Genomic DNA, 21,286 nt, shown 5'->3' with positions numbered 1-21,286 from the left:
TATCCGCTACAGAAGTTTATATACAATGTACTACAAATCTCTGCGAGCGTTTTGATTTAGCCGGTAGAGCTCGTCAGATTTATGTTGTTATTATACATGAGGAGGAACAGCTTTATATCAAACCTGAGTCTATAATAAGCCGCGAATCGAGCTTGGCCAGTAATATTAGCAATTAGACGACCCTCCCACTACCAGAACAGCCGGCTACTGACGCTAGGAGAGAGGCTACTTTAAGGGCTACTCCTCAGCGGCAGGTTACGCCATATTAGGATACACCGCAGCTAAGAGATCCTTCAAGTACGCTGTGATATGGTGGTGCAAGACGCAGTGGCACCAGAGGCCCTCAGGTAGAAGCATCACCGGCTATATCACCACCAAGTATACGTAGTAGGGCCTCTAGGGGTATAAGGGCAGGTTAAAACTATTCAGAAACTGCATATTTGGGCGATTTTGAGCACCTACAAACAATCAGAGTTAGTTAACTCATAGTATAGTAAATGAGAAGGCAGGATTTTAAAGATATAGTTTTATGCATCTAGAATTCCAGAGGCCTTGGTCTAACTCTGTCATAACCTCTGAATAGAGGCACACTTTTTGCCCTTCTCCAGAAATACTTGCTTAACATATTTTGGCAGAAATATACAAGCCTAGGGTATGAACCTTCCATATTAGGGCTAGTGACCTTTTCTGCCGGCATTATTTGAATTTTGGCCCCAACCTCTCTATCGTCTGCCGTAGGTAATGACTAACTGAGAAAACTATTCTGCCGCCTCACGAACATTGTCCAAATCGGCCAGGTCTAACTTTAGTAACCGGATATCTGCCTCCGGATGCTCGGCAATGATATCCTGCTTCGTATCTCTGAATTTTGCCTCGGATCGACTGGCAATATACACACGGACGCCGTGTTTCGCAAGCTCGATGCTGGTGCCGAAGCCACTGTTGCATCAGAGAAGTTAGGGCCATATCTCCAGATATAAGAGAAAATAAATCAAATATGTTAAGAAGGGTGTCATACAGTCCTGTGTGGCCACCTGTTATTATGGCAACGTTCCCGGCGAGAGCAGGGATGAAACTGTGCGGATCATTAATCATTACTAGAAATTTGCGTAATAATACTGGTGAGAGGGCGGCAATGCTTCAAGGCTAGACTACGTGCTATTTTGCCCTTATATATACATATTCTACTCACATAAGGTAGCTGTGGGTGGTTGCCTCAAGTAAAGATGCGTTAGCATCTGGAGGGAGGATCAGAGGGTCAAGGAACACGCTGCAACCGAACGTGCGGGTGCGGGTGCGGGTGCAGGCGCGGGTGCGGATGCGGGCGCAAGAAAAGCACAGACTAATCAATCATCACCGTTTTAAAGTAGTTTATTCTGTGAAATAAATTGGTCACGCGGACGGCAAAACAGATCAATGGATTATAATTTGGATGATATGTTCTTCAAATGGCATACAGCATACCCTAAATGTCCAGCCATTATGCACTCGCTGATGATGATGATGATTTAACCCTGACCCCTCACCTCGACGGTGATATGCAGCATACAACTATATATATCCCTTTGCGTACATGTAGAGTGTTCAATGTCTTGATAACGAACTTAGAGCCTCGTCACGGCCTACCGTGGCCCTAATTGCCGTTCCCATCTTTAGGCTGCCCTTGTGGCGGGCGGCTGCGAAACAGTTGTGACGCATCGGCGAAGTCCAATACGGCCTGGACCGTCTTCACCCTCGAGACGTTGTCTGGTTTGCCTTTTTACATCTTTTTGAGCCTCCCAGCAGACCCGATACGCTACTACACGCATCCCCAACTCTCTGCCTTAGCTCCTTTTGTTGATATGAGGCTGGTGTAGATCAGGAACCAAGCCAAACCATCGGAATTAATCCTGAAGTATGTATACGGAGAACCAAGTTGATTGGAAATCAACTTGATCTTCTCGCTGTATATATAGCCTCATGTTTCCCACTAGAATGATAACACAATTCATGCCTCTGAACTACAACACTCTGAACTACAACAGGTCGGTCCGGTCACCCACGCGGTAAAGTCATCCACGAAAGCAACTGCTCCTCCCTGGCCGTCGATCTGCCGCTACACGAGATCTGCGTTGAAGAAGAGGAAAAGGATTGGAGACAGTGGGGAACCCTGAGGTAGTCCAGCCTGTGGGAGGCTTTGGGCCTCAGATACTTGCCTATTGATTTGGATGGTCGCCGTTCGCTCCGAGCAGAACGCCTCGACCCACCAGAGCAGGACCTCTGGGATCCCTTGCACTTTCATCCTCTGGATCAATCGTTCTTTGCCAACCCCATTGTAGGCTCCTTTGACATCGAAGCTGATCAAGCTCAACACCCGTTGGCCACGCCACACTGTTTAGATTTGCTCTTGTAAGAGCAAGAGTGCTTGCTCCGCTGATTGCTACTTTCGGGCTCTGAAGTGGCTGGTCGGGAGCAAGCCGTAAGCCTCTACTACGTGTGAGATCCTTTCTACAACCACCGATTCCAGTATCTTTCCCAGTGTCGCTAGGAGTGAAATCGACCTCTATGCTTTGGCAATGGGGTAGTTTCCTTGTTCGGCTTTTTGAGCGGTACGATCTGCGCATGTCTCTACTGCCTGGGTAACCTGTCTTCTTCCAGCGATGCCTGGAATAGTTCAAGGACCCTATCCTTGATCGTAGGCCATATTTCTTCTAAACTATCGCCGGTAGACCGTCTTCGCTAAGCGCATTCCAAGATTTTGCCTCCAACAGCGGCCGTTCTACCTCCTCCATAGTGATGGCAGGCACCTCTACTGGCGCTCCTTGTGGTCTAGTCCCTTCATCGTCAAAGTCATATGGCATGGGCAGGAAGAATCTGGCCAACAATCTTCTTCCGCTTGTTTTTTATGATCGTGGTGGTAGCTCCATCTGCTCTGGTGAGGTGCGGTACCTTCCCGAGTGCTGCACACTCTCCCAACTTCGGTTGTTTCGCGGCTTTCCTTATATTCTAGTTGTCTGCGAGGAACTTATGTAGTGCTTTTCTTTTGTTGCCGGATGGCATCGTGATATTGTTTGGCCGCACCTTCGGCCATCTTTTCCAGGTATGGTACGTTCGCTCCGCCCGGCGCTCAGAGCGGGCGTGATTTCTCCAGTACATGTATACGTGACGGGGCTGTGTCAGGTCAGTTGCCCACCATCACTTTGCGTGTGGTGACGTTTTGGCCTTTGAAGTCAGGGCGTGCACCGCTTCCCATACCGCAAACGTGAGTCGGTCCGTTTTCTGCAGCACTGTGCCTTTCGACGGAGTTACGGCCAGGGTGCTCGCAATCCTGGCATTGATTTCCTTCCATGGCGCATTTTCCAGCAGAAGTAGTTCTTGGTGTTGTGGAACCGGCCACGGGGTATCGAAAATGGTTCCAATAGCGCGGTGGTCCGAGCCGTGCTCTGTCCCGTGTATTGCACACTTGACCATAGATTCTGTCAAGTTTTCCGCAGCCAGGACAAGGTCGATGGTAGACGTCCGTCTGTATACTAGAATCAACCCATCTATGTAGCCTGTCCAACGTTCACTGGCATTCCATTCAGTTCAGTATCCAACGGGTATAGCCTTCTACCCACTTAATTGACTGTTACTTGCAGTTCGGTACTAGTTCTTTAGAATAGTCATGAAGCGGATGGCAGCTCACTCGGTCCAAGACGGAGGCAAATCCGGTCAATCAAAGAGGGTTTCATCGGACGCAGGGACGGCAAATGGTCGGGAGCCATGCGAAGGACGGGTGGCTGTTCGTATGATAGCTATTAATATCATATTGAAAAGGCAAGGCCATGGGGCGCAAATACATCTTCGGCAGTACTACCTTTTAGCCAGTCGAAGAGTATCGAGCCTTCCTGAATTGAGGCCCAACATGCCGACCGGAGCGGTTATGTTCCAACCAAATTTCGTTGGCCGGTGGGAGCGCGACTGTACAAAGCGTCAATGGCCGGCACCATTGGGCTCGTGCGCCGCAGGTTTAGATTCGAGCAAGGCGGGTGGGTGTATGGCAATGCGGTGACTTCACGCGATGCAGCACGTCGTGCCCGGCTCGGTCGCGTCGGGCGTGACATTGAGCCTGCAGAGAAAAAGAAACATTAGGAATTCATTCTAGGTTATAATAGACAAAGTCTTAACTGGGAACCAATATCCAACTTCATGGCCATGTATATAGGCAACAAAGATGGTAATGTGCCGGCGTGGACTTTGCCGCGAGTGATTCTGTTGGTGACAGTGGAAAGGATCGGGAGCATTGACCAACCGCGCGAAGCTTGTTCCGGAAGTATTTCCTACCTAGCGAATCGTCAGCCCGGGATGCCCGACCCACGAAGCCCCACTTATAAGATCCTACCACTAGCTCCGCAGAGTAATTGGGTTTATTATGCCAGCGTTCAATCAACGTGCGAGGCTGCTTTCGGCGCGATCTATCATAAATAGTCAGTAGAGATTACTTGGAGATTCTGCTTCACTCACTATTCTCACAACCCGAGTAAGACCGCAAATCCAGGGAAGGTAGAGACATCGACTCTATTCGTGGGAACAATAGAAACAGACATGGTTCTCAAGGAATATTCCCGTCAGCATGGTGTCAAGTGCTAGGGTTGATGCACATACCTGCTATGAACGTACTTCTTTATCGAGCATATACAAGCTAGAGGCGGTGTTGTGAGCGTCAATACGATCGCAAGCATGAGAGATTAGGTTCGGTCCGTACCACAGAGAGAAGGTCCGAGGTGCAGGCTAAATTCCGGTGCAGACCTGTGCTACTGGGTGCCATCTCGTCTTGGCACATGGCATAGGCCAGGATTCAATCTTGTCAGTACGAAATATAGGAAGGTGGAAGAGAAAATTCTCAACTCTTTATCTTGGGCTGACTGCGGCGTGTTTTCGAAGAGATCGTTGTGCTGAGGTCTGTGAGATATATTTGTAGTGCTGGGGTCGCCTTGTCGCCCGCGCAGCTGTGACCGAGAGCCCGACCGAGTTTTCCCTCAGATTGTAGCCTGTTGAACCGTTTTAAATTGACTATGTGCTAATTTTGTTGGATTAACAGTTTTTATCTCGATGAAAACTATTCCGAAGTCTTATTCCTGGATTTCAACGTCGCTTCAACCTTCGCTTCAACCTTCGTGACGCAGCTAGCAAATCAAAACACCAACAACGCATTGTGTCAACTTTCATAAATATGAGCTTTTACTATTCAAAACAAATTCTGCGGTATCATTTAACTTTTTCTCAACGATGATAATTGATCATTTCGGTGATGAATATTAACACCCAACCTCGTATGGATAAATTGGTATGCAGACTTATCGATTAGCCTGCTTTTGATGTTGGGATATTTTGTTTTCCTGCTTCCACTAGCATCAATTTCTGTCTAACATGCTATTGTCAAGGTGTTGGTTTGTATAAAATATCGTATTCCAGAGGCCCTGCAAATAACGTTGGTTTTTGAAAATATATTTCCAGCGATCAGCACGGTCAAGCCTATTGCGAATAGAGGGAGAGCAAGTAGATAACGATAGACAGTGCGGAACTTATCTGCGTCACTGTGAATATTCTCATGTAAAATACCTCGCTACGATCTGAAATCTCGAAAAGTACCAAGCAAGCACTTATGCAGCGATTTTTTTCCGTTAATCCCTTTTGCCGGTTCATCTCTGGGTAAACATCCGGAGCCATTACCCCCTTGGACACTCACGCTTTCTGTCCCAGTGCCCCCCCACTCAGGTCACACTAAACCGACTTGGGTCAGAGAAAGTCCCACCATCTTTTCTTGATGTATTTCTTGTAGATCACTAAAATTACCGTCATTACAGTTTCCGGCATTGGGCAGACCATACTTGCCGAAACGTCCATTGGCCAAACACTATAATTTGAAAACAGATTACTCCTCAGACACTCACCGTTTGTTTCTCAAGCCATACAGCAATGATGTACAAGTAGCCCAAATTGTATTAACTAGTATATAATATATTCTTGAAAGAAGACTGTAAATCTCTTAAAATGTTAAAGAGCACACTAATGCTAGCTATGCCGACGCCTCAAAAGCTTTATGATATGATACAGTCCCAGTAGGTGTTGGCTTACGCCAGGTGAGAGCCATAAAATATTCCAGTGGCACCCCAGGTAGTTGCAGAGAAGGAACTGCCTTGAAACCAAAACGTGTGTAGTATTTCGGGTTTCCTAATACAACACAACCGGCCGTATGGCGACTCCGAAGATTTGCCAACGCGCGCTCTACCAACAACGACCCCACGCCATTTCTTTGATATTGAGGTAAAACGGACACTGGCCCTAGCCCGTACCATTTTTCACAGCCAGCCGAGATATTTATAGGTGAGACTGCAGCATGGCCAACGATAGTATGTGTGACTTCGTCTTCGGCGACTAGCGAGATTGATAGATGGTTCGCTTCGCGGAGGCCACGGACAATGAATTGCTCGTTGTGGTCTGTGTGCTCGGCATTCATAAATGCGGTTGAGGTGACTTCTTCTATTGCCGGCACGTCGCTTTCTTTCTCAAGTCGGATAAAAATTTGCCTTGCGCTCGTCATTCTCACTAGACTGCGGCACTATCGTACGATCGATCGATAATTATCGTTATCGTCGGATATTTTGCGGATAGCGATAGTAATTTGATATCCAACTATCCGCAGACGATCGATACGATAATAGATTTTTGGACTGCGGATATCGTACGATAATCGTCGGATAATAAACAGGACAAACATGCCTAGAAGCACTGCTTAATTTGGATTGCACAGATTATGCATTTTCTCTGGTATTTGAGTGGTATTCATTGTGTAATATCTTGGATCAAGGGATTGGCTCCTCGGGTTCACTAATGCATTCTTTGAATAACTTATGAAGGCTAATATTATATATACAGGAAGCTGGTCCCTTATTTCATATATAGATTTGCTCAAAGAAATCAATTCTGCAGAATTGACTATGACCTATCAATCTCAAAACCAGCTGGCAGCTTTGGCTGTTTCCCGATCCTCCCTGATCGAACCTGGGTATCTTCAACCAACGACAAAGAATGGGGCTGATCATCCTCACTAAGATCATGGAGTGTAACTGCAGTATATGATCGCTTTCGTTGTGTTTGTTGACCCTGAGTAGCAGGCTGTGTTGAGGATGCATCTTGCTCAATATCGGAATCATCTTGTATCTCTGACTCTTTACAACCCTCTTCCTCATCGTCGCTTATTGGAACAATCTCATTGCATAGTACTGTAGGCTTCCATGACTCCTCCAGCAGAAGAGCATCTCCGAATTCAAGATGCTCCTTGATCCTATTAAGTTCAGCTTGTTGTAGCTCAAACTTAGATGAGAAGGAGTGTAGCATCAGCTCTCGAATGGTTTCTGGTTTGAGACGTCCACGTTGGTAGTGACAGATATCGCGAGCATAATTGAATAGTTGCTCAACACCTGCACCGCTAGCAGGCGTTGCGAGAATATCTCGTGCCATTGGATACTTATGCTTATGCTCTTTCCAAAATCTGCGAGGATTACCCTTTGAAGGCCCTATTACGATAGTGAGTAGATAATAAATAGTTGTATAGTTAGAGAACTTACCTTGTGATAGATAATCAGCAACCTCATCGACTGGTTGATCAACATCTGGCTGTAGAGCTGTGTGTGGATCAATAAGAAGAGTAAGATCATCATTCTTATCAATTATACCTTGCTGGGCTTGCTCAGTAGTGGAATATCTTTGAGGCTGGATCCGCTCTTGGTATCGATCAAACTCTTTCTGTAGAATATCTCGATATTTCTTCATCCAGTCTACCTGGATGTTATCATCGTTACTGCCTCGCCAGTCATCATTATCGAAGTATCGAAGCCGTTTAGAAGGACATAATATAGTCGCAATTGCATAAATTGAACTGTATGGATTATTGTCTGTTGCTGTGTAGTATTTGGTAAGCTTCTTCTGTGCTGAATAGATCGCTTTGAGCATCTTCTTTTTCCAGGGCACAGCCTTCTGTTCTAGCTTCTCTTTTGTCTTATCAAGATGAGTAAAAAGCTGATTATATATACTGAATACAGAATGAACTGTTATATCCCGAGTCTTTGATAGTATGTTGGTCTTCTCAAAGAAGGGCTTAGTGATTATCAGAAGATATTTAACTTGACGCTATTCATCTGTATCAAGTAGAAATTGAGGATATTGATAATACTCGCAATATCGATAGATATCCTTCTGTAGCTTCCGAGCCCGGTTCAACATCAGAAATGTTGAGTTCCAGCGTGTACGCACATCCTGCATCAACAGAAGTGTAGAACCACTAGTTTGAAGCTCCTTGAATGCATCTCGACGTTAGGGATTTGTATTCACAAAGATAGCAAGCTCTCGGATCTAGAAATAATTCGATTCAGTTTAACAATAAGGCAAAAAATAGAAGAGATAATATTTTGGCCGAAATATTGGGTTAAGGATGGAAGGTACTTACCTTCTTTAATGTCATAGCGATATTCTTTGTATGTTGTCCCAGAGTAGCTTGAAGAGACTTTGTTCGTATATCTGACCACTCTGATTTAGTCTCTGAATTTTTGGGATTTACCTTGATAGTAGTAAGGAGATCTCTGAGGCATAATTGCATCATATGTATTAGACATGGAATTCGAAAGACGGGTATTCTATTTGAGGTCAGTGACTGAGATATATCCTGAACAGCTTGAACCATAGTCTCATTGTTTGATGTATTATCAGTCGTGATTGATGATACCCGACCAGTGATACCATGCTCATCAAAAATCCGAAGCACAACCTTACTAAGATTAGCTCCTGTATGGGACCCTTGAATATGCTCAAACCCAAGTAAAACCTCACGATAGTTCCAGTCCTTATCAATAAAGTATCCTGTAATTGCCATGAAAGCTTGCTGAAATGGAGATGTCTAACAATCAAAAGCAATCGCTATATTGCTACAAGGAGGCAGTTGTTGGAGAATGCTCTGTTGCTTTGTTTGGACCTCATTATGCAAAAGACGCCGAATAGTACGTGTAGAGGGTATCAATAGGTCGGTATTCGGATCAGCAAATCGAGTATATTCTATCAGTTCCTTGAATTCGGGATGCTTAATAAGCCGGAATGAGAGTTTTGTAGTTGTCACAAATTTCAGGATCTTATGTTGGAAGGTATTGTGATCAAACTTTGTAGCTGGTACTCGTTGAGGCTAGATCGAATGAATAATATTAGTATATAATCATAGATAATAGATAATATCTTACTATCTCTTGTAATATCTCATTAATACCTCGTAGAGATCTTGACTACAGTCTGCAGCGGCCAGATTTCAGATGATTTTTCATAGGCGAAGGACTAGAACGTCGAAATCCTGGATGAACAACAAAATTTTTGCAACGAACACATATGACCTTAGGCTCTCCTGTTGTTGCATAAGTAACCTGTTCAAATGAATCCTATACATATGATTTCTTTTGCTTGCTGTCCCATGCAACATATTTTTGAAGCTCCTGGTCTTGGCCATACTGTGTTTGTTGCCACCATTCAACAAACTGCTGTCGAATACGTGCTGTTTCTGGATCTATGTTGTTTCCCGGGTAAAGGATATAGGATTGTTGCAGAGATTTGCCAACACGCTGTAGTGAATCTGGTACTATAGGGTGTACGGGAAGAGAGGGAGATGCAAAAATTGAGGTAGGTCTTGTTGGGAATTGGTCGCTTGGTATCTCAGAGAGACTGTCTGATGCAAGGAGCTCTGGGTCAAATAATAAATCAGTATCTTGTGACACGTTATATTGGGAGCTTGATGCCTGAGAATAAGACATTGTAGAGTCCAAGATATAAAGGTGAAGGAAAGATAGGATCAAGATGTGCTCAGTATAAGAGACTCACTATTTTTTAGCCGAAAAAAAGGGGGCATAGGCAAACATCTACATGTTCACGATTTCGACGTGTTCAAATTTATTGGAGATACTAATTGGTTGCATATTAATAAAAGTGGATATTCTGTTGGATAACTGTTGGATATCGGCCGATTATCCGCCACGTGATAGATTGAAGTTTATTGATCTATGGTTAACTTGGAAAAGTGTCTAAGTCCGGTTGTAAGATAAATATATCTTCAATAAATCAAACTGTATCCAAATGTAAAAACCAAATTAGCCACAACCGCAACCGATTCTACATAAATGAATGTAACTAATCATTATTACCGGATGTTCCTATTATTAATACAATTGAAATTTTGGATTATTCATATGTAGAGTATAGTAAAGACGCTTTGCATACCACTCAAATCAAAACATGTTAAAAAACACTTAAAAACCAAGAGTTTGTCAGCTGCATAACTATCCCCTGACTACCTTGCAATAGGTAAATAAGCGAAATTTATGCTAGCGCGGATAGTTGTTGGATATCATACGATATTTGTTGGATATCGTACGATATCCGCAAAACGATAACGATAATAGATCGATATCCAACTATCCGCTCCAGCGGATAACGATAATGATCTATTATCGTTATCGTACGATATGCCGCAGTCTAATCCTGACTGCGAGAGGTCACCAATAAAGTATTCAATTACCATGAATTCGATAAAATCTGTCGAATTGCAGGTTGTAGGAGATCAGCGAGTTTATAGATGCTCTTTAGGGTTTACTTTCCCCCATTTGCCAGACAAATTTATATGGTACACAGTAGAAAGTTTCACTACAAAGACACAGTGGCACTCACTACTGGCAAGCAACACCAGATATATATATTGAACATGGAGATGGGTAGTGCTACAAATAGTGCTCTCTTATTGGCCAGCACTCGCACGTGACAATTATCGTAACGATAATATCGTATCGCACGATAATTATCGTCGATATCGATATCGTATCGCATTATCGTTTTATCGTGAACACCCCTATTTTTACCATTGGTTTTTGGGAGGTTTTAATGGGGCCTGGCAACCGTGATGAGATATCGCCAATACCCTTCTGGCGGAGGTTATGAGTGAGTGGGAGTGTTGAAATATCCCGGTTGCTGAGATAATGATAAGCTGGGATCACGTGCATACATATATACTTGACTCAGTCTACTTGTATCTTAGACAACACAGATAACACATCCAACAACACAACACACAATCAACTCCCCTCAATAACATGAGCATTGAAGCATCACTTAATAAAACAACATAAACCAACAGGCTGGGTTTTCGCGGGCGGGTTTTGCTGAGGCCTAACTGGAAGTAGAATGCTATCACATGACCTTCATTAGTCACCATCTTGCTTTTCCAGCTTCACTACTATTGGATGGAAGGTAATTCCGTAAAAATCTGTCCAATCTTTTCTGTGCTAAGAATTATGTTATACCCCTAGTGCAACCGACGGTGTTTATTTCAAGTCCGATCATTCTTGCCATTTAAAACTGCCTATCTAGGCCAGTTCTATTTCCGCTGCTTCTTGCTCAGCAACCATATTGTAAAATCATGCGCAAGCCAGACAATAGCTTCATCGACCAGTTTAAGGAGAAGTTTGGTGACCTACTTTTGAGCTGCGATGGTAAAATTGGAAAGGGGAGCGCTCCTATTAATGCAGAAGATCTAATGCTACCTGTTAGCTATGCTAAAGACACTGGGCTTTTTGGCCCTATGCAGCTAGACAATGTGAATTCTGGACAAATATTGGGGCAAACGAACAACTCCTCTATTTCTTCAAATACCCCTGAGTCCTTCTCCCCCGCAGTTGTCTCCAAGAAACAGAAGACATCTTACAATTGTAGCTTACCAGGATCTGGCGCGGTCTTCTACAATAAAGCGGGTGACCTCCACTCCCCTATGATAGAGTGGAACACAACACTGGCACTGCTACTTGACGCATTAATTCAATATGATCCGCCGACTTTTTGGGGAGGCTCTGGCTGCTTTACCCTGTTGGCTCAGACTCAAAATTGGCTGTATGGGGAAGCAACTCGACAAGAATACCCGAACTATACACTAGGGTTTCTCTTACAACACGATTCAGATTATACTGTAGTAGATAGCCTCGATTATTCCGGTCCTACAAGTGATATTATCTAACAAAAAACTCTAGAATTTGACTTAGCTACCCCCGAGGTAGACTTGAGTGGAGATTCGCTATATGATAACGGGGGAAAGTACGAGAATAGTCAGTATATTATTTATTCTGTTTACTTATCTTCTTTATAGGTTTCGTTACACTGTTACTCTGCAGGCACCAATAGCAATGCTTCGATATATTAATGAATACCCGGTGACCTACCTCAATAAGGGCCAAACCTATAGCCTTAAGGTGGCGGATTCTAAGCCACCTATTAGGGATATTGCGTTGGTTCAATATAGAATGTTCGTGCGAGTCTCTTTTGAAGAACAAGATCAGCGGTCAGACCTAGTTGTATCTTGGCAACTGTGGAAAGATGGTAGAGGCCGCAATGAAGCAAATAAGTGCCGAAGTGAGCTCTTGGCCGTTGAATATATTGATCCTCTTTAGGACAGTGCTGGGTGTAAGGGGTATCACCAGATTTGGCTCGAAAAGACCTATGTTGATGGTTTTTGTGTCACCTGGACAGCTGATCCAATGAGAAAAGTCTCCGAATGCCTTATCCCGCTAAGGTTCAATTTCTTGTCAACTGACTTCAGTCGCTTAAAAGGGGTTAAAGGAGTACCAGTCAGGCTATGTACGAAAACGGAACTCCTACGACTAGAAGGCGTGAAAAGAACCACGGAGCATGACTCAGAAATGTGCTATTGTGCGATAAAGCTTTTCCGGGACCATGGTGCTGAGTGAAAACTATCGAACGACGTGGCACACATCAAGAAAAAAATCGAAAAGCTTAATCAATAGATCACCGACAGAGAACTAGGCTCGGACTTTGTCAGATTAATTCACGACAACAATTTGAGGAACTGTGGGTAATTTAATTATTGGCCTCGGAAGGGCAAGTCGTTGATGAAACCGTGGAAACCCCCGACGACCGAAAACCTTCGTTTCGAATTGGCTCTAATATATAAATTATTTTCATCGGCTTGTTAAGTGAGTGTTCTAGGATTTTGTGGCGCCGAGCAAGATGATCCGGATTTATATTCTGTCACTTTACCACGTAGAATAGATGATCTGATCAAAAATGAATACATGGACAATCAACATATGGAGGACGTAACCATGGCTCCAATTCGATATTCGATAGAGCTGAATGTGCGATCTTATCGTTATTAAAGCCCTATCAGTATATAATATCCGCTTGAATTTCCAGGTATCCCTGCTGGAGATATGTAGAACTCTGTATCTCCTGTAACGTTGTCATCTATAGCTGGTTCGTACTGCTACTTCAGAATATATTTCGTTGCCTCTTACTTACCATACCTTGTCACAGTCGCATGCTTTTATGTCCAGATTAATCAGAATGGAAAGCTGGCCCCGAGCTACCATCATGTAATTTACTTAGCGGAACGAACATCTCTTGATCTCAAAGAAAAGCTTTGTGAAAAGATGTTGGTTGACCCAAGACTTATCGCTTGTATCCTATGGGGAAATAGCAACGGCTTAGAAGTCATGGTCGATGATGATATGGTCCAGCATATTCCAGAGGGGCAAATTATGACCGCGGATATCTCTGAAGTTTCTTGTATAGAAGTGGCTTCTGTGGGCTTGAAGCCGTCTGTGGCGGAAATAAAGCTTGTTTTCTAAATAACTTCTGCTGAGTGCACATGATCATTGAATTATTGGTCACAGGGGTACTTTTACAAGGTATAGGGTTTAGCGGAGTGTTATTTCCACCGAAAAACATAGGTAGTAGTATATGTAGACCTGATTCCGCTAAATTATTACTCCTGAGGTAGGTGTATGAAGCTCTATTATGATCGAAACCAAAACATACTCTTAGGAGTAAATAATAATAAATGTAGAAGACAGTATGAGCAAATATGACTCGAGAGCACCAAGGATCTGAAGTTTCTCTATGAAAAGTACCGATAGAGTTTGATCTTGTCTACTCATAATCTTCGTATTTGAATATATCCGCACAAGCTATATATGAATCTGAACGGTTAGACTATGATGTCATTTCTATCTCGGGCTTATAAGAATGGAGATATGGGTACGTTGGGGGTATTATTGTATTAGCGCTATCGAATTATGGTAGGTAGAATGGGAGCCCCAGGCTTCTTGGAGCTTATAGCCAAACTTGGACCAATTATATCTACCGAGGCTATGTTGTGCGCGTGGGCTATTTATGGCACCGATTGGCTCGTTATTCTTTGGCAGATATCGTATTCGTAGTATCTAATTATAACATTAATATTGACCACCTATAGGCTCCTGGGAGCTATAGTCAGATATCAGCCAATCACTTCACTGAAGACTTGTGGGCCATTCATGGCACTGATTGGCTAATATTCCCTTGTAGTAGTATCTACCTTCCTGTATCCACTTAGTTCCCTGGGGATCGATGTGGGTATTGTACTACGCAAAGAGGAGGCTGATGGCAGAAACAATTGTTCTACCGAAACATAATCGACGTGATAACTCGCTCAGAAAATTAGTTGATCACCTTCCCCTTCGTGTATTTCCAAGGCCTGCCAATTAAAGTCTATTGCGTAATGTGCAATGAAGAGTTACGTGTACAGAACACCCTAGGAATTGTTGGATGATAATATCAAATAGTTAATCCCGACAGAATTATACTGTAGGTCCCAATGATGAGGGCTCCCAGATAAAGAAGTATGTGTGCCAAATAGGTAAGGAGCTAGTTGTATATAATATTGATGAGGGGTTTTTTGAGTGAAAGTAAGCGCTCATCATCGGTGAGTGAAATGAAATGATATGATCTGTTGCCGCCCTGGCCATCGCAATAAGGTACGGACTTATGATGGTTACTGATGAAATGTGTTATCGATACTTTTCTGCGGCGTCCCTACGACTGTTTAAACGGTTCCAATAGCGAGAAAGGGTTTTTATAAACTGTATTACCAAAAAATAAATTGCAATACCTCCGAACGCAGCGTTAAATCAATAATGTAATGTTGAACGAGCTGCAATTGAAGGTTTGTCAGTGTTTGTGCCTTCACAATTCACAGCGATCATTGCGTCGACGTAAGCAGAATGACGGGCTACAATGCTATAAATACCCGAATTCCTCACTAGCAAAACAGTGGTTCTCAGTCATTCTTTTCTCATTCTGATTCAAAGAATTTCGAACACCTTTTATCTATGCCGCCTATTCTTTAGTATGAACTGACCTTGAATTCTTGCACTTGTAATTAAACTGACCTCTGGTACTATACTAGATATCTTCTCGATACTGACGTCTTTGAACAGTAAGTAAGTATAGCTGTCTTGTCATTAGAAATCATACTGATATAGAAAATGCTCAGTATCAGTCTTCCTCTACTATCCCTCTAGGAAACCATTTGACGCACTTTGGATGATCTCGATAATAATCGAAACTGCGAGCACGGTGAGTTATAAAGTGCCTTCATAAGCTGCCAACTGATGATTAATAATAGATTGAAGTCATCCCTTACGCAGTCGCTTCAATCATGCCAGAATGCAGCGAACACCAATAGCTAACTACCTAAGTTTTTATCAGCAGCAATTTAGAGAGTATTCATCCTATACTAACGACTCCCTGTATAAGAAGGCAAACGTTCGATCACAAGCCGCTCGATCTCCTCTAAGTGACCATGGTACGTTGCCTCAGCCTACTTCCATGGCCGGGGATGCATTTTGGATCTCAGTGTAGATATTATATACTTAATATTCTATCCTGTCGTCCTCTCTGTTCATCAGAAAAGATTACTAGTACTTCTTTCTAGTCATAGGACAAGTTTCATAGATAGTAGGCTTCCAGCATGTTTTCATCTCTCCCAGGTTCACACTGTCCGACCAAAGATTAACTGTCATTATATTAGCTTCCGTATCCTGACGGCCATGTACCTCTAGTCCCGTATCCGATTCGAAGCCTCAACGACAACATCATCCGGTCCCATACTAGGCCGAGTGAGCTATCACAGCATCCAGCGACAATAAAGAGAATAGTAGCATCGACGAACACCAAGAAAGACCACAGTTTGCCCGGGAATAATATATATCAATCAACAATAAATCGAGCTTTTGGCGACAGGCTGAGAGCCAGCACTGTCAAGCCTTGGTTATAGCTGAGTAAGCGACAAGCCTGGCTGCAGTATTGGTCTACCAGGTCTCTCTTACCGCAAGAGCAGTCGTTTTAGGTTAGTTCCTAGTTTAATCTATACCAGATATCATAACCTCTCCTCCAGTAATACTTTATCCTGACATTGTTGAAGATATGCCTGTCGCACGAACAGCAAAGACGAAACTGCTATATATTAAAGGATAAGGCCTATATCTATTCCCCGTATTACTAAGTGATCCCAGGTCCTCGTGCACATATGCTTAAGCTGATGCCTGTTACTTCGTCTCTTTTTTGGCTGTGCTGATGACGGACTATATTGCAGCAAGTCTTTATCACTCTCAGTTACTAGGAATCTCGCCGACATAAAGGGGTAGTGAAAGGTAGCCGTTGCTCAGCCGTTCCATTGAGTTCGATCGGGAATACTGTATTGTGACTGGTATCTGGATTCTTATCTAGACAGCAAATAATGTAAGTTGCAAACACTCATCTTACACCAGCTGCTGATTGTCGAAGTTTAGAAGTATGAATTATGTTATTTATTCTTAAGGTGATACACGAGGCTATATATACAATACAAAGACTAAGTTGATTGTAAATCACCTTGATTCTTTGTATAGGCAACCTAGGAGTATTTCCGATATTATGGCTTTGTTCCTATCCTGCATAAGCCTTATATCACAACATCTAACATTAAAGGTTTAGTTTCTGTGGGATAACAGAGTAAATGTTTTTGTTACAGAATACCAAGTTGGCAACAGCCCTTGGCTTTTCGATCAAAGGAAGTATTAAGCGCCATACGTCCCGCGTTTATTATTACATTGGGTGATGTTTATTGTAAAACGGGTGATAGGATCCTGATCACAGCCGATCTTAGTCAGTATATACATCAGTGAGTTTTTGGCGAATTATGATATTATCTAGGATCAATTGATATTCCTACGCCAACATACCCCTCCACCAAATCTCAACTGCTTCTACAATTCGCTAGATACCTAAAGATTTCTATAAATTTTCCAACAGAATAGTATTTAATTCATCAGCTAAAATTCAATCGGTAAGCTGATAAACGGAGATTCCATCAATATCGGGGTTATAAAAAGTTTCGATATATTAACATAAATTTCAGTGGTATCTTATATATCAATTGTAAACGCATTTATGAAAAGATCAAGCCTACCTGCCATTACTATCGAACTTCTTTCTACAGAAATTAAGATATATGTCACGAATTATCTCCGTAATAAGCACGTGAAAAATCTGTTACTAGTTTGCAGAAAACTGAGAGAAATTTCTTTGCCCTACATCTTCCGAAACGTCCGGTTTCAGTTTTCTCGTTCCAGATTTAACGTATTACAAGAGTTTTTACTCTCTGACCTATGCTGTTATATAGTATCTCTTACATATAAGGTCCTAGAGCTACTGTATCCTAGTACACACCTTACAATATATATTTGTGAATTCACTAATATCTTCCTAGAAATATAGGACTTAAAGTTTTTCAAGGAAAATATGTTGAACCCAGACGACTATATTGAAATTGCTAAAAAAGAGACCAACTTTAATCATCTGTCTGAGGTACACATTCTATATTTGCTGGTGTATAATACTTTTAAGTGTATATACCAGGAGCAGTATACAATTATAGAAAGTTGTAAGGACTCAAATTCCTTATTGAATACCTTTAGGAGACTTCCTTAATTAAAAGAGCTATACTTGGATTTCTGCCTAACTCTGAAAAAGGATGACTGGGTAGCATCTTATATAGATCAGACTATTTCAGAGCACACTATTCGGCATTATCTCCAAGTTATTTCAGATATATTGAAGGCTAGGAGGGACTGTGGTATTTCTGTACACTTAATTCACTTATCAAATCTTAAACTGCCCTTTGTTCCTTCATCTAGGCAAGATTCAAAAGTGCAATTCTGGGCGCATTTTTATGATTTACTTAAATACACTTCGAGTCTTCGTTTAAGTGGATCTGGATCACTATTACAAGTGCTTGCTAGTACTAAATTAGATCTTCAGTATCTAGAGCTGTGCTAAATCATAGTATCTAAAGCGGTCTTCTATGACTTTATAATAAACAATATAAACTTGATTAGGTTTATCGGATGTTATAAGGTTCGCTTGATTACTGTAAACTTACAAGGGCCCAATTTTGTCGAACTATTGTCTGGGTGTGACTGCTTAGACTTTCACACCTTATATATTATAGCTTCTCTATATACTATTTGCTTGAAAGAGGGATAGAGACTGCGAAAGAAAGAGTAATACTGGAATAAGTGATTGAGAAATATATATGGCTCTGATAGGATCCCTGAAAGTCTTAAAGTACCCCCCCTACTTAAGGATCTATATCCTAATCGTGATTCGGTTACGAAGCCAAATTAGCCAATAGAATACTCTCAAGCCTGATACAAAGGATCTACTAGGAAAATCATAGAGTTGAATATAGTATGGAATTTAAGTACATATTCAGCTATAATCAACCCTCTCCCGATCTTAGGATACTGTACTACTCAACTTATCTTTACCTACACTGCACAGAGAACTATAAACCTGTACTTGAAAATTTACTAAGTATCTAAAGGTCTCTCTAGCTTCTTTAGACTAGGGTGGGATGGATAGTAAGATTGTTGGTACTACCTACTATTATTGTGGTTTCTGAGGTATAAATTATCTTATTGTTCAGAGGGAAACATTAGGCTATATATAAACAACGAGAAGAATAAGTTGATTGGGAATTAACTTGATTCTTTGTATAGATATCTTAGGATTAATTTCGATAGTTCAACTTGGTTCCTGATCTGCACCAGCCTTATATTACAATAAATATCCTACCTGGTTTCAGGTCTAACTAAAGGCCGGTGTCATTGTTTTACATTTATTGAAGTTAGCCATAGTTATTAATACAGCCCCACCTAGGATTACCTTCCATATTTAGGCTTAGACTCTTTTACCCCTGATTTATTACTGTATTTTATAGGAGTCCTAGTTTATATTTGGAATAACAGATAATAAACAAAAGCTATAAGTCTGTATATTATTATCCATACAACCCCTATACTCGCTCTTCTAATATAAGAGTCCCTTCTTTCTCAAGCCAAACAATAATTTAGACACCCCACAAGCTATCTTCACATGGGAGAGCTTATGGTACAGTACTACTGCTTCTCATATACCTTTTTAATATATATTTTCCATAAGTATCCATTAAGTCTCTGTAATTATTGGCAATATCTCAGTCCTGTTTTTTATTTTAGCTCACCTATATGCTGTACCTGCCCAACCATGAAGAGCAGGTCTAGGTAGTGAAATCTCTATTAAATAAGATTACTTAGCATACAGATTACTGAGCGAGGCCCTTCTCCGTCCATTCACTAAAGAGCGCAAATTTAGTAGCCACTTACCTTAACAGACACTCTATTATTTTACGGTAGCTCTGTAGAGAATTTTCGAGAGAAATCCCCACTAAAAAATAATTAACTTAAGAGTCTTGCTTTCCTAGCCTTTAATAAATATTATTTATAATTGTTAATCTGTCGATTTTGCGAAATTATAATTTTCCTGGGCGTCCTGTCGATAACGTAGTATAGCTAAATAGACCCACTAAGGTCAATATAATTAGGTGCTACCCTATTCAAATTATAGAAAACCGGGTAATGTAGCTCAACTTCGAATACTCTTTATAATCCTTACATTGGTACTAGACCTTGAGATAGGGCGGGGCAGTTCTAAATTTTTGAACCACAAACCGCCCCTCACAGACCCGCAACCTATGCCCTCGTAGAACCACACCGCCCCGCGGGTCTATACAGTTCGGAAGCGGATCGACCCTCATAGACCTGCGAATAGATAACTTTGCTATAAGTTTCCTCTTTCGGACGCATAATTTGATGAATCATCTTTATTATCTACTATTATTAAACATAGTTTTGTCTTAACCCTTCTATTCATCCAAAATAACTACCAACCATTTCGAAATTAGATAAAATTTAATTGTATATAGATTATTTACTATTAAATTACTAATTCGCCCTGTTGATAGAGTATATTACTAACATTATTGTGAGCTTTAATAGAAGGTATAGTTTATTCGGTATACACACTCGGAAATATATATTTAAACCTAAGTGCACTACCACCATCTTTCATAAGATATATTCGGTCTATACCTAAAACTCTATTTAGGATTTAAACAGACTATATTATATATTATTTTAAAACTTACATTCTCTAATAATAGATAGATTAAAAAAATATTATCTTCTGTAATAAATATAAGCTAGTAATCTATGTCGAACGATTGTACTCTTCTCTTTATAGAACGGACTTAGTGAAATTTGAGGGTCTTACTTGTAATATAGACTATATAGAGGGTCTTTCTGCAGTTTCTGCAGTTCTTATTGTGGGTATATGAGGTCCTTTGCGGTTCTTCCTGTAGTTATACGAGGTTCTTAGTGGTTCTTTGCAGTTTGGACCGCAGGGAACCTCAATATAGTGGGTCTTTCTATCCAATTACTATATAGAAATAGATTTTATCTATCTAAATCTCCTAAGTCCTATTGTTTGCTCTATAGTAGCTGATTCTTATTTTTTTTCGAGCACATCTCTTATGCTCCTTTCTTTCCTTTCCCCCCTTTTATTCTATACTTATTTCGTTAAAATGCCACAGAGCCAGACCTCTCAGTTCTCTGATCACTATCCCCTATCGATTTTTGGCGATAACCCAGTAGATACCCTCTCCTTACTTCTATCTAATGGTCCATTCAATCTCAACGGGCACGACATGCTAAGTTCTGCCCCTAACATAAACTTTACCTAACCGGCGGTTCCTTCTCTGATCCCTAAGACACTCTAATGTATTGGCCCTACTAAACAGAAGATCTATATCCTCTGGACAGAGATGATGAATGATGATTTTATTATATAGTAGCTACAGACTGAGTTTGGAAGTCAAATAAAACGGAATATTTTCGATGTTAAGTACTAGTTAGGGTGTTAGGATCACTTTGAATAGGTTGTAGCTCCTTAAGATAGAACTCCTAAGGTTATGTGTAAGACCTGTAACTATATCCTGGCTCATTCTGCCGATCACCACCGGGGAACAACCTATATGAACAAGCACTATATATAA

At 41.6% G+C, this 21,286-nt stretch overlaps 4 protein-coding genes across 4 annotated transcripts; 1 reads left to right on the top strand and 3 right to left on the bottom strand.

Moving 5' to 3' along the window:
- Window positions 1–758: 758 nt before the first annotated feature.
- On the bottom strand, window positions 759–1,095 carry N7533_003756 (Glucose/ribitol dehydrogenase; the record flags this gene model as incomplete). Its single annotated transcript, XM_057100406.1, has 2 exons — window positions 759–939; window positions 1,019–1,095. The coding sequence occupies 2 exons, from the start codon at window positions 1,093–1,095 to the stop codon at window positions 759–761; spliced, it is 258 nt and encodes an 85-aa protein (XP_056960036.1).
- Window positions 1,096–6,037: 4,942 nt separating this feature from the next.
- On the bottom strand, window positions 6,038–6,562 carry N7533_003755 (GNAT family N-acetyltransferase; the record flags this gene model as incomplete). The annotated part of the gene is made up of 1 exon (XM_057100405.1): window positions 6,038–6,562. One exon carries the CDS (start codon window positions 6,560–6,562, stop codon window positions 6,038–6,040), a length of 525 nt encoding a protein of 174 aa, XP_056960035.1.
- A 395-nt stretch (window positions 6,563–6,957) lies between these two features.
- On the bottom strand, window positions 6,958–7,974 carry N7533_003754 (uncharacterized protein; the record flags this gene model as incomplete). The annotated part of the gene is made up of 2 exons (XM_057100404.1): window positions 6,958–7,538; window positions 7,590–7,974. 2 exons carry the CDS (start codon window positions 7,972–7,974, stop codon window positions 6,958–6,960), a joined length of 966 nt encoding a protein of 321 aa, XP_056960034.1.
- Window positions 7,975–11,464: 3,490 nt separating this feature from the next.
- On the top strand, window positions 11,465–12,782 carry N7533_003753 (uncharacterized protein; the record flags this gene model as incomplete). The annotated part of the gene is made up of 4 exons (XM_057100403.1): window positions 11,465–12,041; window positions 12,069–12,147; window positions 12,185–12,461; window positions 12,486–12,782. The coding sequence occupies 4 exons, from the start codon at window positions 11,465–11,467 to the stop codon at window positions 12,780–12,782; spliced, it is 1,230 nt and encodes a 409-aa protein (XP_056960033.1).
- Window positions 12,783–21,286: the final 8,504 nt, after the last annotated feature.

Source organism: Penicillium manginii (assembly GCF_028828005.1).
Source record: "Penicillium manginii strain IBT 31320 chromosome Unknown utg000004l:1.0-7231830.0:1.0-7236170.0, whole genome shotgun sequence".
NCBI classification, from domain to species: Eukaryota; Fungi; Ascomycota; class Eurotiomycetes; order Eurotiales; family Aspergillaceae; genus Penicillium; species Penicillium manginii.
The sequence above is the reverse complement of the archived record's forward strand: the minus strand, read 5'-3'. Positions and strand labels throughout refer to the sequence as shown.